We start from the raw sequence: 16,595 nt of genomic DNA on the forward strand, positions 1-16,595 counted from the left end.
CAACTTTGAAAAAAATTCTGACTGGATATAGTAAACCAATTGTGACTGGAACTTTCACAATAATTTATTTTTGATACAACCAACTATTTTCTTTGTGAAGTAGAAAAGGAAGCGATGTTCCAAAAGTTGCGTTTATGTCCAAAAAACACATAAATTTTAATATCTCCCATGCGCATACCCGAATCCTGACAATACTATATATGAATGATGAAATGGTCAGTTATGAAGGTTCTGTGTCATTTTTGTCACTTTCTGATGAAAGGCTCTGAAGATAAACGCAATTCGTCAACTTTCCCCTGCGGCCAACTAGCCCCGGTCTCCCCTATTTTATTATGAATAATTATGTAAGTTGAGCGATATTTATGTCTGATAACGATCTCTTCTATTCAGATCTAAATACAACAAAAATGCATAGAAAATAATAAACTAGGGTTATTTATATTTTATATGGAATGATTTCTAAAAAAATGTGATTCCGTTATTTTAATTTCTTTATTTCCCATACAAAATGTTCGAGTTATGCTGATATAGCGTTTCGCTGCAGCGAAAAAAAAAAGCCGGATTCATTTCGACTTTTTGCAAGTCGCCATAAGCGAAAACCAATCAAGTTTTGAATATTATATCACGTGATGTCAGCAGTAAAAAAAGCGAAAGCACGTTGTTTTTAAAGTGGCAAAAAACAACGAAATTCTTAACCTTGCTTCCTTATTGATTTTCTATGAACTCACTCTGAACATTGGCAAGCATTAGTAAATTCATCAAATAAGGAGTAAGACTTAAATCGAGAATTTACAAATGCAAATTTGCACACTGTCAGTTCCAAAAAATACGCTTCATAAGAAGGTTTATCTTCAAGTGGCCACACAAATATAAACTTTTTTGTGAAAAACCCTGCATGGAGTTAAACCTGCTGTTCGTTCTTGCAGTAACAGTTTAACAGAAATGTTCATATCAAAACATTTATTTTATTATACTTTCTTGTAAAAAACCTTACATTAAATTATTATGTTAAAAAATAATATCACATTTTACATATAAAGACAGAAATGTTAAAATTAATGCATGGAAAGAAATCTCCACATGCTTCAAAGTAGAAAGTATGCTAAAAAAGTAATAATTGCTTTTAGTTAAACATACAGCGTAAACCTATTGCTGCCAACGAAAAAAAAAGTAGCGCAAAAGAAAATAAGTGAAAATCAAAACAGCGTTTCGTCATAGCGAAAAAACTCGCATCGCACAAATATTTCGCCGTGTGGAAAACGGCCTTTAAGGTGGATTTCCACAAGACAAAAATATTCGCGCGAAGCGAGTTTTTTCAATACGGCGAAACGCTGTTTTGATTTCCACTTACTTTCTTTTGCGCTACTTTTTTTTTCGTTGTCAACAATAAGAATGGCAGCAATAAGTTTGCGCGAATATTTTCGTCGATAAGCATGCGCAGATAAGACATTTCTGTTAATTTTGACAGAAATGTTTTATCTGCGCATGCTTGTCGACAAAAAATTCGCTTCGCGCGAATATCTTCGTCATGTGGAAATCCGCCTTCATCGTCATTATTTTTTTCCTTTTTGCGAAAAAACCGTACGGATTTAGGTCGGCAAAAAAAGGAGCTAGATATTTTATGTTTAAGGTAGCAAAGTGTATTGCAAAGATTTCATTTTTAAAAATGTCTAATATTATCCAATTTTATTGCTTAGTATAAAAATAATACAGAATTACTAAAGAAATACTTGATGATGTAATATTTAAATATTATTTTTCAAGTACAAAATAAATATGTCAATAAATATGTCAATAAATACTTTCAAAGTCACTTTACAAATGTTTATAAAAATAAAAATCTCTATAAAAAATATTTTTAAAATTGCTAACTTGCAGAATGCAAAACACGCAGTCATTGATAAGTAAACAGACATTGTCAATTGTACCATAATATCATTGACAATAGACTTCAATTATAAAATAGTTGCATCAAAAATAGTCATCAAAAATTGAATGATTATATCAACAATAGTCAATAAAAAATGTCATAGATATTGATAGTATAAGTAATAGTAACAGTAACATTGTTGCATTAACAATAATTATAAATAAAACAGCTGTATTTGCAAACCTTAGCAGTGCTCATATCATAGTTACAGATATCAACAAGTGTATCGATATATGCATCCACAACATAATGCACTGCTATTAATTACACTATGGTTGCTAACAAAACAGTTGTCAATAACAAGAAGCAGTTTATTAAACAACAACTTCCACAAATAAAAATTGTTGCAATAACTGTCTTATTTAAATACACTGGTAGTGTTGACTCTTGTTTCCGTTTGAAACACTTTTGGCACCTACACTTGCAGAATATGGAGATTTTTGTTCATAAGAAAGAGTAGCTAAAAGATGTTTTTTTTTCACAGACATATTAACAGATTTTTTTAATGAATTATTTTCATTTGATTGTAATCTGGGTTTTCTAAATTGTCTACTCTGTTCAGTTGTTGCTTGAATATGTTTATCTTCTAAAATGTCATTTTGATAAATTGGCGATCCTAATAAACTTTCATTTGACAAGTCACTATTAGTACTTTCATATCTGGTTATTGTTACCATAAGTTGTTTTTTAAGATATTCTCTCCAAGCCAGCTGAATAACCAAAGCAGCAACTTCGTAGAGATTGTCATCATTTGATATATCTTCATTTTCAGTAAAAACTGAAGAACCTGAGTTTGAAACCATGATACAGTTCAAAGGTGCAACATGTTTATTCTTAACATTTGTCTCAAGATTTTTCCTTTCAACATTATTGTTAGTTTTTTTTGCAAACTTTCTATAAAAACGTTGTATCTTCACTGCTGCATCAATTTTATTTCTAATCATAGTAATTCGCTGCTGATCTCGTTTAAATTTACTCCATGGACTATTTACATCATTAGTACAACATAAAAAAAAAACAGAGCTATTTTTAGAAGATGATGTATCTTGTGAGGATATATTTTTATTTAAAGTTTTTGTAATTTTGGCAATATCTGTGGGTGTGCTGCTTTTTCTTGATGTAGGTGACATAAAAGAATGATTTGTAGTGTCATGTTTAAAAAGCGTTTTATTATTGTTAGAAGAGAATTCATCATTGTTTGATAATTGATACTTTGATAAGTACTCTTTACTATTGCTGGAAGATGGTCCATATTTTGATGAAATATCTTTGTAATAAGTCATGGGAGATGATTGACATTTTGATCTCATTTCATTGGTTGAAGTAGAGTTTGTTGAGAATTGAGAATTTGATGCACTTTCATTATTGATACCATATCTACTGTATGATTTGTTATAATAATTGTTATTTACTATATTAGCACTTGGAAGGGTTTGAAGAGCAGATTCCTTTAAATTTTTATGACTTATGTTATTGTTTATATCTTTATTTGTAAATTGTGACTTTTGTAGAATATTACTGTTAATATCTTGGCAGTCACTGCCAGGTAGTTTAGAGTCTTGATGATGGAGGTTAAAAATTCTGTCATTGTTTTCTTTTACTGTTTTGTCATTACAAGTTTTGTATATATCATTAGAAAAGTTTACACTGACAACGGAACTTGGATTACTCTTTCTTAATGATAAAGGATTGTCATTAACTTGTAAAAACTTTGGTCCTTGCAAATACTCTGGCTTTACAAAATTATCATTTGCTATACCGTATAATGAAGACTTTGGAGATGCACTTTGGAAAGAAATGCTACTGCGTGAACTTTTCATATTTTCAAAGGATGAATCTATAACATTGTATACTCCTGAGTTATGTTGAACTTTGCTAACAGTAATAATATCTTCAAGAGTTTGAAAATTTTCTTTGCAATATTTTTCTTTAATATGTTTATTTGTGGTATTATAATTTGAACTCTTAGGTGATTTTTTATAAAAGTTGTTATGTAAGTTATGATGTTTAATAGAATCCATAATTTTTCTAATTTTATAACCTTTCCATATTGCTTGAATTTTTGACGCAGAAAAATCTTTTAGAAATGCACCAGTGTATGCATTGTTTTCAGTAAGATAAAATGCAACGTCTTGATGATCCTCAAGATAAGCATAATCCAAAGCTGAAAGTTGACCTCCATTGAATTCTAAAACATTAACTTTAGCATTAAAACGAGAGACTAGTAGTTTTACGGCATCTAAAGATCCAGATTTGCAAGCCCAATGCAAAGCTGTTCTACCTTCATTATCTTGATTGTTAACGTTTGCCCCATTTTCTAAAAGAACACTCATACAATGCACAAATCCACCGTATGCAGCAAAATGGAGAGGAGGACAACCTGCATTATCCTTTATATTAGGGTTGGGCTGACTCTGCATCAATACTTTGATAATATCTGTTCGATCCACCATAGCAGCATAATGAAGAGGACATCTCCCTTCTAAATCACATTCTTCTAAACTTCTTGGAGAACAGTGCTTCAGTAATTCATTAACAATCTCAGTATTTCCTGAAGCACATGCATAAAAAAGAGGAATATGCTGCTTGCCATCAGGTAGATTCACATCAGCACCATATTTAATCAGTAATTTAACACAATTCAAGTGACCACCTTGCGTACTCATATGAAGAGCTGATTGTTTATGAATATCAATTGCATTTACATGTGAAACTTCTTTACTAAGTAAAATTTCAAGGACTTTATCCCATCCTTTCATAGCTGCCCACATTAATGCTGTGCTGTGTTCATTATCAGGTATATCTTTAACACCTTTTTTTTCTAGCATTATTTTAACCGTTTCGTAAAAATTGTTTTGCGCAGCATATTGAAGTGGGCGAACACCATTGTTATCTCCTATATTATAATCTGCTCCATTATCAAAAAGAAGAGATACAATTTTTGTATTCCCAAGAACTGCAGCCCAGTGTAACGGTGTCCTTCCAAATTTATCACGTATATTAATTTCAATTCCATCTTTTGTAAGAATATTTTTTACTAAACAATAACTTGACTGTCCCACATACATATGTAAAGCAGATCGATTATCAGAATCTTGTCTGTTTAGAGTTGTATTATCTTCTTCCAATAATATATTAAGAATAGATGCATCCTTATTTTCACTACACCAGTGTAAAAGTGTACGCTGCTCTTTATCAAAACTTTTTGTTGATGCACCATACCTCAACAATAATTTTACATAATCAATTCTTCCATAGAAAACACTCCAGCACAAAGCAGTCATTTTTTGATAATCTGGAATATCTATTTCTTCCTTTTTCATAGATTTTACAAGACAATGCATTACTTTTATATTATCGTGACTTGTTGAGAAATGAAGAGGAGTTTTTCCTTCTTTATCACACTTTGTTTTATTTGCACCTTTTGAAAGTAAAATTTTTACAAGTCTATGGTTTCCTTGATAAGATGCCCAGTGTAAAGCTGTTCTTTCGTCAATATCAACATCGTCTATACTTGCACCTTCTTTTAATAACAAAAGAACACAATCTACTTGATCACCAAGTATACTATAAATAAGAGGTGTTCTTCCCATATGATCAACTTCATTTATATTCCATTTGCCAGAACTTAAATGATCCTGCAACAACTGCTTATTGCCATTGATAGCTAGAAGATGTAAAGGTGAAAGTTGCTTTTTTTCACATAAAATATTCAAGTTTTCTGATACAACCTCCATTATAATTTGTAACACATTACTGTTAAAATTCAATTTCTTTTTTGTTTTTTTTTGGTTAGCAGAAACTTGCTAAGTTTGTTATGAAACATTCCTGCTATATATTGTTAAACTAAAAAGAAAAAATTACAAAATAAGTTTTATTTATAAAACAAATTATAGAATACACTATTAAAAAATATACATATATATAAAAACATATATAAGTGATTTTTTACATATATATATATATATATATATATATATATATATATATATATATATATATATATATATATATATATATATATATATATATATATATATATATATATATATTATATACATATATATGTGTGTGTGTGTGTGTGTGTATACACACACATACACACACGCATACACACATATATTATATATACACAAATATATAAATAACATATATGTATATATATATATATATATATATATATATATATATATATATATATATATATATATATATATATATATATATATATATATTATTGTAATAAGAAATAAAAAATTCTTACACATGGTGTATATGTATATATATATATATATATATATATATATATATATATATATATATATATATATATATATTATTGTAATAAGAAATAAAAAATTCTTACACATGGTGTATATGTATATATATATATATATATATATATATATATATATATATATATATATATATATATATATATATATATATATATATATATATATATATATATATATATATATATATATATATACCATGTGTGAGAATTTTTTATTTTTTATTTCAAAAACTTAAATTCGAACTCCGAATACTTCGATTAAATTATAGAACATTTAAAGACTGACTCCGTTTAAGTAATTTACTTTCGTAAGCTTGCCTGACGTATCTATAGGATTTGGATTTTGAAACGTTATATTATTTTAAAAAAATTTAGGAATTTTACGTGAAGGATCTCAATTAATAAGTTTAACAAACTAGGTAAATGTAATTATTACATAATAGGTAATGTAAGTACATAATATTTTAACGACGATTGTTAATTAAAATTAATGGAAACATAGGTGTAAAATACATTCCCGACAGTTCAAATTATTTGAGCTGTCGGTGCCGATCATTTAAACAACTTTGTTTACGACTTAATTAAAAAACTTAACAAACACTTGGTAACGAGTCACTTTTTTTTAGCTTAACTAGGCAAAAAAAATAGCGCGATGCAGTGGCCTGATAAGGAGTATATTGTTTATTTAACAATTGATGATTTTTTCATTGGTTAAATTTCATGCCATTATCACGTGATAACGAAGTTTTGTTTTGAACATTTTTTTGAGGGAAAATAGCAATCAAAGAAAAAAATTATGTAGTGGAATTTTGCAAGATAGAAAAAGTGTTATTGCGTTAAAATATATTCACATATAATTACAGTTTATTGTATTTTAAACGAAAAAATGGGTTTTTCATACGTCAAAAACCAAATCATTCCAAAAGTTATTTCATCTTCTGGCAGTAATAATGTCATTCTTTCAAAAAATCCATCAACATCTAATGAATGTTGCAACCCAGAAGGACAGGAGTGTTGTTGTATTAATAATAATAATAATAATAGCAATAGTAGCAGCGAACATCAGAAACAAGTTGGAACTTACCTTCGCATTTTAGGGGATATTTTAACTTTAACAGCCGAAAATCAAAACAAATGCGCTGTGCAAGAAGTTCTCGCAGAAAATCAAGAAAATGGTGGGTAACGCTAATCAAGATAGTGCAGAAAATGATAAAATGCGCTAAAAGAAAAAATTTTGTATTTCCGTAAAAATCTTTTAATGGACATGCCTTGGCATGTTTTTTTCAATGTAAATTTTCTCACGCTATTATGCTCAAAATGATTATTTTCAAGACTCGAATGAAAATATGCATTGTCTACGTTTCTTGAAGTTATTGTTTGCGTTTCATTTATTGTCTATCTGTCCAAAACATTTAAATGGTCAAATAATTCTTACTTTCCCTAATGAACCCAATCTTTTAAGACGGGATCTTCAAAGGTCGGCTGGTTTTAAACCGAAGGTAGCAAATTAGTTTCTATTTAAATTCTTTGTTATTTCTTCTTGCCACGAAACTTAAGTTCCGCGAATCATTTAACGCATTTTTTATTGTTTTAACGATAATTTTTTGTCGCGTTTATTTCCTACGGAAAGCAAAGAAATCATTTGACATTTGTTCTTTTTGAAATAGACTTTTAAACATCTGTTCACTTTGAGAACATATTTTTGTTTCTAAAATGAAAAAATCAGTTTTTATTCTTTTATGGAAGCATCTTTTTATTACACTTTAATACGGTTATTTGTTATTATTAAAATTTTTATTATTATTGAGATTATAATAGTAATTTTTATTATATATATATATATTTAGAGAGAGAAGTATATATTTATTGCTTCGCTTTATTTTAGCTCCATTGTAGATAGAGAGGTTATATGTTGATATTTCATTATTTTTGTATTTACTGCTTTTCAACATTATTTATGGAGTCATATTTGTTTGTATATTTATGGAGTCATATTTGTTTGTATATAGATATATAAATAGCTTGTATAATAAGTTCTAACGAGATAATTTAACAAAAAACATAATTTATCCACGTTTTTGTTGTTTTTTTATCTTTTACTTGACGTCATTTGATCTTGCAAAAATGCATTTTCTTTTGTTAATGTACAAAAGGACTGTAATTTTGTATCGAAAATTAAATAAATTTATAAAATAGCCGATCACGCCGCGACAAAAACAGTTAATTTTACCGAAAATATAATAATTACAGCCAAAGGCATAATATAATCTCATTATTAAAAATTAAAACAAGTTTAATTATTGAAAATTAATCAGCCAACTTAAAGCTTTGTATACAAATTAATCAATGGTCGTCTTTTAGTATTAAATGCACGTAATGTGGTATTTACAGGCATAAATTGACATTTGATACTAGTGACGTAATATCTAGTATCAAATGTGGATTCTCAAACAGCATATCTTAGATGTTTGAGAATCCAATTTATTTTTGAATTTGAAGCGCTTTTGATTTAAAAATGTTCGGTACTAGTAGCAATTATTTAAATATATAAACCTTAATTATTTTGAGATTAATAATACAATTACTGTTTATAAATTTATTAACTTAGTAATAATTATATTCATTCGAAATCAAGTTGTAATTGAACAATTATTTACTTTTTGAATGAAATGTTTGATTTTTTTAATTACGCACGATATACAAATGTTTGACCGGATGATGACGTCTAAACTAATTGATAAATTACTTAAAGAGCGTGAAAATAATTTATTTTTATTATTATAATTAACCGCTAACTAGTGAAAATTTCAACGTTACGAAATCAGGGGAATCAGTGACCTGGGTAATTAGATAAAATGATTATACTTTATTAATCTTATTTCAAAACATTCATTTGCATTTTATTATGCATATCATATCTGCATTATAAAATCATTTTATATCTGCATATTATTAGGTCCTTATGTAGGACATAAAAAAATGTTGTAAGCAACAACAGATAGCGTCAAAAACAGATGACAACTTAAAACCTATTTTGAAGAGATTTGATTATTATTTGTTAGTAAAAAAACATTTTTCTATAAAATGTAACTAAAAATTTTTTTTATATATATTCTATAGAAAGTGACATTCAATAAGTTTTTATGAAAATTTCTTATTTTATTTTGTTTATTATTGTAATATTTTGTAAACACAACATCATCTAGTGTAACATAAACATTTCAATATACTGTTCATGACCTACTGTACATTAATTACGTCAAGAAGATAGAGGGAAGGGAGGGTCTGAAAAGTTTTGACAATTGTTGACAATAAGGAGAGGGGGAGATCAAGAAAACTTAATATCCACAATGTTACTTTTTTTAAAATAAAATTAATTACATAAAAAAAGGGGAAATAAAGATGTATTTCTTTCCGATTTAATTATTTATATATTTTTTGAGGGGGGGGGGGGGTTAGAAGCAAATGTAGATGTAATTGTATAGGGTGGTCTCTAGAGGTTTGACAAGTTGTTTAGAAAGGGCAGGGGAGGTGAAAATTGACAAAATGTTGTTGACATAATTAATAAGACGGTAATATAATACAAGATTGTACACGGCAAAGCAGAGGAGGAAAAAGAACAAATATGTTTTGTTTTTTTATAAATTCTTTGTAAAAAATTTATTTTAGTCGTTACAACTTTTTTATCATATCTATTAAATTTGATTACAAGTAACTGTAATTTTTGCAGTTTTCATAACTGTAAATCTTACATTTCAATGTGATCAATAATATTTTTTTAGCAGAGTTAGTGACTAGGGGATCGTCCATAAATTACGTAACGCGAAATTAAACTTATTGACAAAAGACAAAGGATTAAAAGTCTTTACTCTCAGAGTCTTTAATTAAAATAAGTATATAAATAACCTTTCAAGTCCAGCGAAAACCACTGCGCCATAGAGCAAAATGATCTTCTACTTATATTTTTAAAATAAGTTTTACGTTGCGTAATTTATGGACGATCCCTAGTGCAAAGTTTGAAAAAAAAAATTTTTTTTAATAAAAGACAGAAAAAGTTTAACTGAATTGCATGCCAAATCATCTGTTGTTAATGGGACATAAAATAAACTTTTTAAATATAAGATTTGACATGCTAGAGTATAGTGAGATTTCGTCTCACATTAGATAGGGCTGTTCAAAAAGTAGTTACGTAAGACTTTTTAACAATCACTTCTAAACTACGACGAGAAAACATAACATTAGAGGCCGTCCATAAATGATGTCAGTAATTTTTCCAGATTCTCTGACTCCTTTTCCCTTTTGTCAAACTCTGTCAATATTTGGCTGCCCCATACTTAAAAGTCATGTCGCTTTTAGTTACACCCTTTCCCCTAAAGTAAAATTCAAACTGCGTATTTACAATCAATTTATTAATGGTATAGTTTTTATACTTTTTAAAAATTGGCTCATAGATGACGTAAAATATTTGACAGTTTTGAACCCCTCCCCTCACCCAAGTAAAATTTGTTTCCCCCCCTCCCCCTCAATTTAAAAAAAATGTGGTTTTAAATACGATTATATTTTTAATTTTTTTAGCTGCTTTTAGTTAACTTATTATAGATAGAGTAAATGCGGATAGAATGAAATAGTTATGCCAATATATAAATAGTTATCTTTATTCTTTTTTATTTATTGAATAAATTTACTTATTTAATGAATAAAAATTTTGCAACTTTATTTTGATCATATTGTGAAGAATCTTTTTCTGAATAAGATGATATAAAATTTTAACACAAATAATTAAGAATTTTTTACGAATAGTCAAATTTTCGGTCGCATAATAATTTTTTTTTTGTTGAAAAATGGGCATAATAGTGCATTGAGCTTAAAACATATCCTCGTATAACTTTTTATGCTGGTCGAAAATTTTCAAAATTAAACTTGCCATTTCTGGTAAAAAGTTATGAGTTAAAAACGGAAACGGTGAGCTCTGAAGTTTAATGAAATCCGCCAATTATTCGCTTGGTAAATAGCCATAGCGCAGCTATGCTTAGAGCGCCTAAAATTAACTAAAAAAAAATAAATAAAAAAAAAAGGGCTTTTATTAACTAATTTATGACTAAACTGATCGATGAATTATTATAAATCCTTTGTTTAACTCTTAAACCAATTATTATCAACCTTATTCTAGTATAACAGGCCCGTAGCACGGGAGGGATGGGGGTGGGGAAGCAGGGGCATTTGCCCCCTCCCCATTAATTTTTCAAATAAATAGTTTTGAAAAAATGACTAAGAAAATAAAAAAAGGTCCGGGGCCCCATAATCCAGCACTTCCCCCCCCCCCCCCAATATAATTTTTGTTCCTAATGGCCTGTATAAAACATACCTAGAAAAAACTTGCGCGCAAAAAAAAAAAGAAAAGAAAAAGAAACATTCACCGAAGACCAAGTCCTGCTTGTAGTGGCGAAAATTTAAGGGGGCAAACTTTCACTCAAATCTAGCCTCAAGTCTATTCAGCAATCTTGCGGGGTTGTTGCTCATGCCAAGTTGTTTGGCAATATCATTTGGAAGCCAATGATCAGTGGATGATCATCTCCTTATAGGAGGTGTCAATCATCTTTTCAACATACTTAAAACTACTTGAATAAAAGCTGTTAAGTGGCCAGCTGCCCTCCACATTTAACTGAGCCCGTATTATGGGGGCTAGTTCGAGGAAAATAAATGCAGGAAGCTGCTTAAAAATGTGGATGTACTCCAACAACTTGTTGATACAAACTCGGTTCTTCATATAACTAAAACATTCAAAAGTTTTTATTTAGCTGTAAAAGTTTGCTTTAGATTTATAATTCACCCAGATTTTGCTTAAATAATTGACAATTTCGAAAGGTATTACTTAATGATTAATGGTGCAAGCATAAGACCCAAAACTCATACCGTCTTCTACCACATCAAAGATTTCATCAGTTGCAAATGATCCCCTTTGGGGCCCTATAGCGAACAAACAGTCGAAACTGCTCATCAAGACTTTTATAAACATTGGTCATGGTATAAACGAAACAATAATCATTCAGAGTACAAAGAAAGATTGTTATGCTGCGTAACTGATCTGAACAGTAAGGTTCTTTAAAGAACTGCTACCATTATTCAATTTAGTATGTAAATTATGTTAGTGTATTTTAATGTAAATTATGTTAGTGTATTTTACAAATAGAGTGCTCAATGCTCTTAAAGAACAGAGCAATAATAAATTAGTAAAAAACACTTATCTAACTTTTTTCTTCAACTTAAAGTTTCACCATTGCTGGATCATCAGGAAGAGTTACTAAATCTCAAAAAAAATTCAATTCATAGAAAAAAATATTTAACAGGAAGTTATAAATTATTATAAAAAAATTTTTAATTACTATATGTTTTTGGTTAACGGGAAGTTACAGAAAGTAATTATTAAATAATTTTTTTTGGAATGAGGATAGTTTAATTTGGTCATTTGTTTTTATAACTTAAGAGGTATTTATTTTTGTGCCTACATTAAGAAATTATTTCAGATTTTTTATTTAATAAATTTTCCTGATTTAAATGAGTAATTATTTCAAATTTTTTTTGCAAACATAGCATACATTTTTTGGGAATATTATTATAGGCAAGGGCATATTTATATTTTGACAGCATAGTCTCTTTTGAATATTTTTTGTGTTTAAACGGTTGTTTGTGGTTGGTATAACGTTTTTTCCATTTCCCCTCTGTTAAGCCAATAGATTGTTTATCAGGGTTATTTTGTGAGGAAACAATGCACTTGTAAATTTCATTTTTCGAAAGGCATTTTCCATTTAGAGGGCAATCTATTTTTTGCTTATAATTACAATTGTCAGTGTTTTTTTCTTTTATATGTTCATTTTTATTAATTAACGCGTAGTTGTGGTCTTTTATAATTCTTTCTAAATTTTTTGTACAACTATAACTTACATTAATGGTATTTCTGTTAAAAACCTTATATAGTTTATTAGAGGGAGAAAAATGTTTGTCTACTAGTTTTAGAAAATTTTGTCCTACATTTGTTGAAACATTTTTGCTGTACGGGGGGTTGAACCAAATTATGTTTCTATTTCTATTACGCTTTTTTGCAATTTTCTTTTAAAATTTTGAAACTTCAAGTTGAAGAAAAAAGTTAGATAAGTGTTTTTTACTAATTTATATATATATATATATATATATATATATATATATATATATATATATATATATATATATATATATATATATATATATATATATATATATATATATATATATATATATATATATATATATAATTTTTATTTAGGTGCCCCAAAAAGTTCTTACGGTCTTATCACAGAGAACCGCGGGTGAGCATTTAATAGGAGCCTTAGCCTCCTTCCTAACCATTGTCGCAAAACTTGCCTAAAGGTGGGATTTGAACCACGGAACCTTTGTTTCTTTGTTTTTTTGTTGTTTTTTTTGTAATTTATTTTCCAGAATAATATGAACAAGGTAAATTTACAATGAATATATTACTGGTTTCTGAAGCAAGTGCGCTTCCACTGCGCCACGGTTGCTCGAATTAATTTATAAATAAATTTTTTTGCGGAGAAAATTTAAGAACATGTCTTAAAATGTAATCAGATGCAGTTTGATGGTGATACAAAGTTATTTTTTCACTTAATTTTGAAAATAATTTTATTTAAGAAAGTTTTAAGTGTCAATATAAACTACTCCAAAAATTCAAAAAAAAAAAAAAAAAAAAAAGCTAATAAAAAGGACAAAACCTCCTTTGAGCGGAATCGGTCAAGAGAGTTTTGCACCTTTTTTGTAGCATTGTTTTGCATTTCGGCAGTAGTTAATACATTAGGTAATGTTGAATATATTGACCAATAAAACAATTATAATAAAAATTCAAATTCCGAATATCACAGTAACTAAAAATATATAAACTAAAACTGACCAAAGGCTATTTGCACCAATTTTTATTAAATTATATTGAGTGGTTCTCATTCAGATGTTTTTTTTTTATCGGTGCACTATGAAGTTAAAAATTTACTCAACTTCAATTACTTCAAATGAAATTTTTTTCCAAAATATAAAAAGATAGCGTATACATTTAGGCAAGATAGCGTATACATTTAAATATATAGAAGATAGCATACACATCAAGATACCCTGTGATCAGTGACGGATCAGGGTGGGGTGGGGGGACGGGGTATGCATCCCTTTCTCCACCAGAATCTGAAAGTCCAAAATTATGTTAGAAATTGAGGACTTTTTTTTTAAGAGACGCATATGGAGTCAAAGTACAAAAATATTTCAACAACCCCCCCTCCCCTCTGCCTGCATCCGTCACTGACTGTAATGCAAACCACAGGGTATCGTGGATACGCTATCTTTCCTAATAAGTTGCGTTCTTGGGTAACCTTGTATTGGCGTTATCAGGATCCTTGATAACCGTGAGAACTTAATGAATGAACTGAATTTTTTTGAAGTGAATACGAAGTAACAACTAATTTTTCTTTTAAAGTCCAAATAATAAATAACTCGAGGTTTTGATGGAGGAAAAACATCGCAAATATTTTAAACAATTTCATTTTGCTTGGATTGTTATGAAATTGCTAGAAAGTTACAATTAAAAGTATTTAATAGGTGAAAATATCATTTTCGTTTAAAAACTATTATTTGATATGGCGATTCAAATTAGGATGCTAAAAAGGCTGTACGGATAAGTGAAAAAGCTTATCGAGAGTTAAAAGCAAACTATAAATTTTTTCTTTTTTAATTTTACTGAAAAATTATTCTTAAATATTGATTTTTTTTTAAAAAAAGGTCCTATTTTCTTTTGTAGATTATTAAGCTTTATTGTCTTCAAACCTCTATAATAAAATACCCTTTATAATGAATAGTTCTTTCAAAAATATTGATGGTTTCTCTTCTGGACTACTACAATTATCTACTCATTTCCCTTCTTTCCAACTTAAAGAAACTGTTTAAAAAAGCTACATTCTACAGATTTGAAAATTTTTTCAGAATTATAAATATCTTTTTAAACATCAATATTGTTGGTATGGTTTTTACAGCAAACACTTAAGAACTCATTCATTAATAGAATTAACAGAAAAAATTAGACAAACCCTTGATAACTTTGCACGTGGAGTGTTTAATGACATAAAAAAAGCATTTCATACAGTTGAGCACACAATCTTCCAAAATGACTTACAACACTACTGCATTAGAAGTATTCTTTTTCTCTAATTTTCCTCTTCTCTTAATAATAGAACACAATTTGTTTCAACTAATGTTATCAACTCAGAACTAGCTAAATCATTTATGGTGTTTCATAAGGCTTGGTTTCAGGAATGTTACTTTTTCTTAATTTTATCAATGATTTGAATATTTAACTAAAATTTTCTACTGCTTGTCACTTTGTGGATTATACCAATTGCTCCTAAGTAACAAATCATTTAAAAAACTTAACAGAACTTTTAATTGCTTTTATTCTAATTTAGCTAACATTGTTAAATGCCTCCTCTCCAATAAATTACCCTTTAACTCTAAAAAAATGAAAATTGTTATATTAAAATCTGTTTAATATGTTTGCTAATTTGTTTGGAACCAAAATCATAATAACCTACCTCTTACATTAATCAACTTTTTTTAGTTATAGGAAAAATTGTTACTATATCCTACAACCTGCTTGCAGCTTTAAGTTATCTATACCTAAATATTGAATCTATACAACATAAAAGCATACAAAGCTGGAAAAACTTCTGAGGGCTGATATGTATATATATATATATATATATATATATATATATATATATATATATATATATATATATATATATATATATATATGTATATATGTAAAGAGCTGCGGCTAGGCTTCCCTATACATCTCGATTGGGGAGGGGCCCATCAATTTTAGGGAACCCATTTGCATATTCGAGGAGCTTTTTTTTTGCAATACCTAGTGGAAAAGTTTTAAAGATTTTGGGTATAAATATATATTTATACACACACACACACACATATATATATATGTATATATATATATATATATATATATATATATATATATATATATATATATATATATATATATATATATATATATATATATATATATATATATATATATGTATACATATATATATATATTTATATATATAAATATATATATATATATATGTGTGTATTAATATATATAAATAAATATATATATATATATTATATATATATATATATATATATATATATATATATATATATATATATATATATATATATATATATATATATATATATATATATTAATATATACATTTATTTAAAGAATCATAACCATTTTACTATTATTTTTTTCTAAATTTGTATTGTGACGAT

At 27.9% G+C, this 16,595-nt stretch overlaps 1 protein-coding gene across 1 annotated transcript; it reads right to left on the minus strand.

The window, feature by feature from the left end:
• Positions 1-1,727: 1,727 nt before the first annotated feature.
• LOC100215232 (inversin-B) lies at positions 1,728-5,775 on the minus strand. The gene has a single exon (XM_065815015.1). The coding sequence runs from the start codon at positions 5,665-5,667 to the stop codon at positions 2,293-2,295; it is 3,375 nt and encodes a 1,124-aa protein (XP_065671087.1). The 5' UTR covers positions 5,668-5,775; the 3' UTR covers positions 1,728-2,292.
• Between the last annotated feature and the right edge of the window lie 10,820 nt (positions 5,776-16,595).

The sequence above is a fragment of the Hydra vulgaris genome, chromosome 13, assembly GCF_038396675.1.
Source record: "Hydra vulgaris chromosome 13, alternate assembly HydraT2T_AEP".
Lineage (NCBI taxonomy): Eukaryota > Metazoa > Cnidaria > Hydrozoa > Anthoathecata > Hydridae > Hydra > Hydra vulgaris.

Bases quoted from the DNA above. Each gene is read 5' to 3' on its own strand.
- LOC100215232 (XM_065815015.1), bottom strand. From the start codon at position 5,667: ATGGAGGTTGTATCAGAAAACTTGAATATTTTATGTGAAAAAAAGCAA.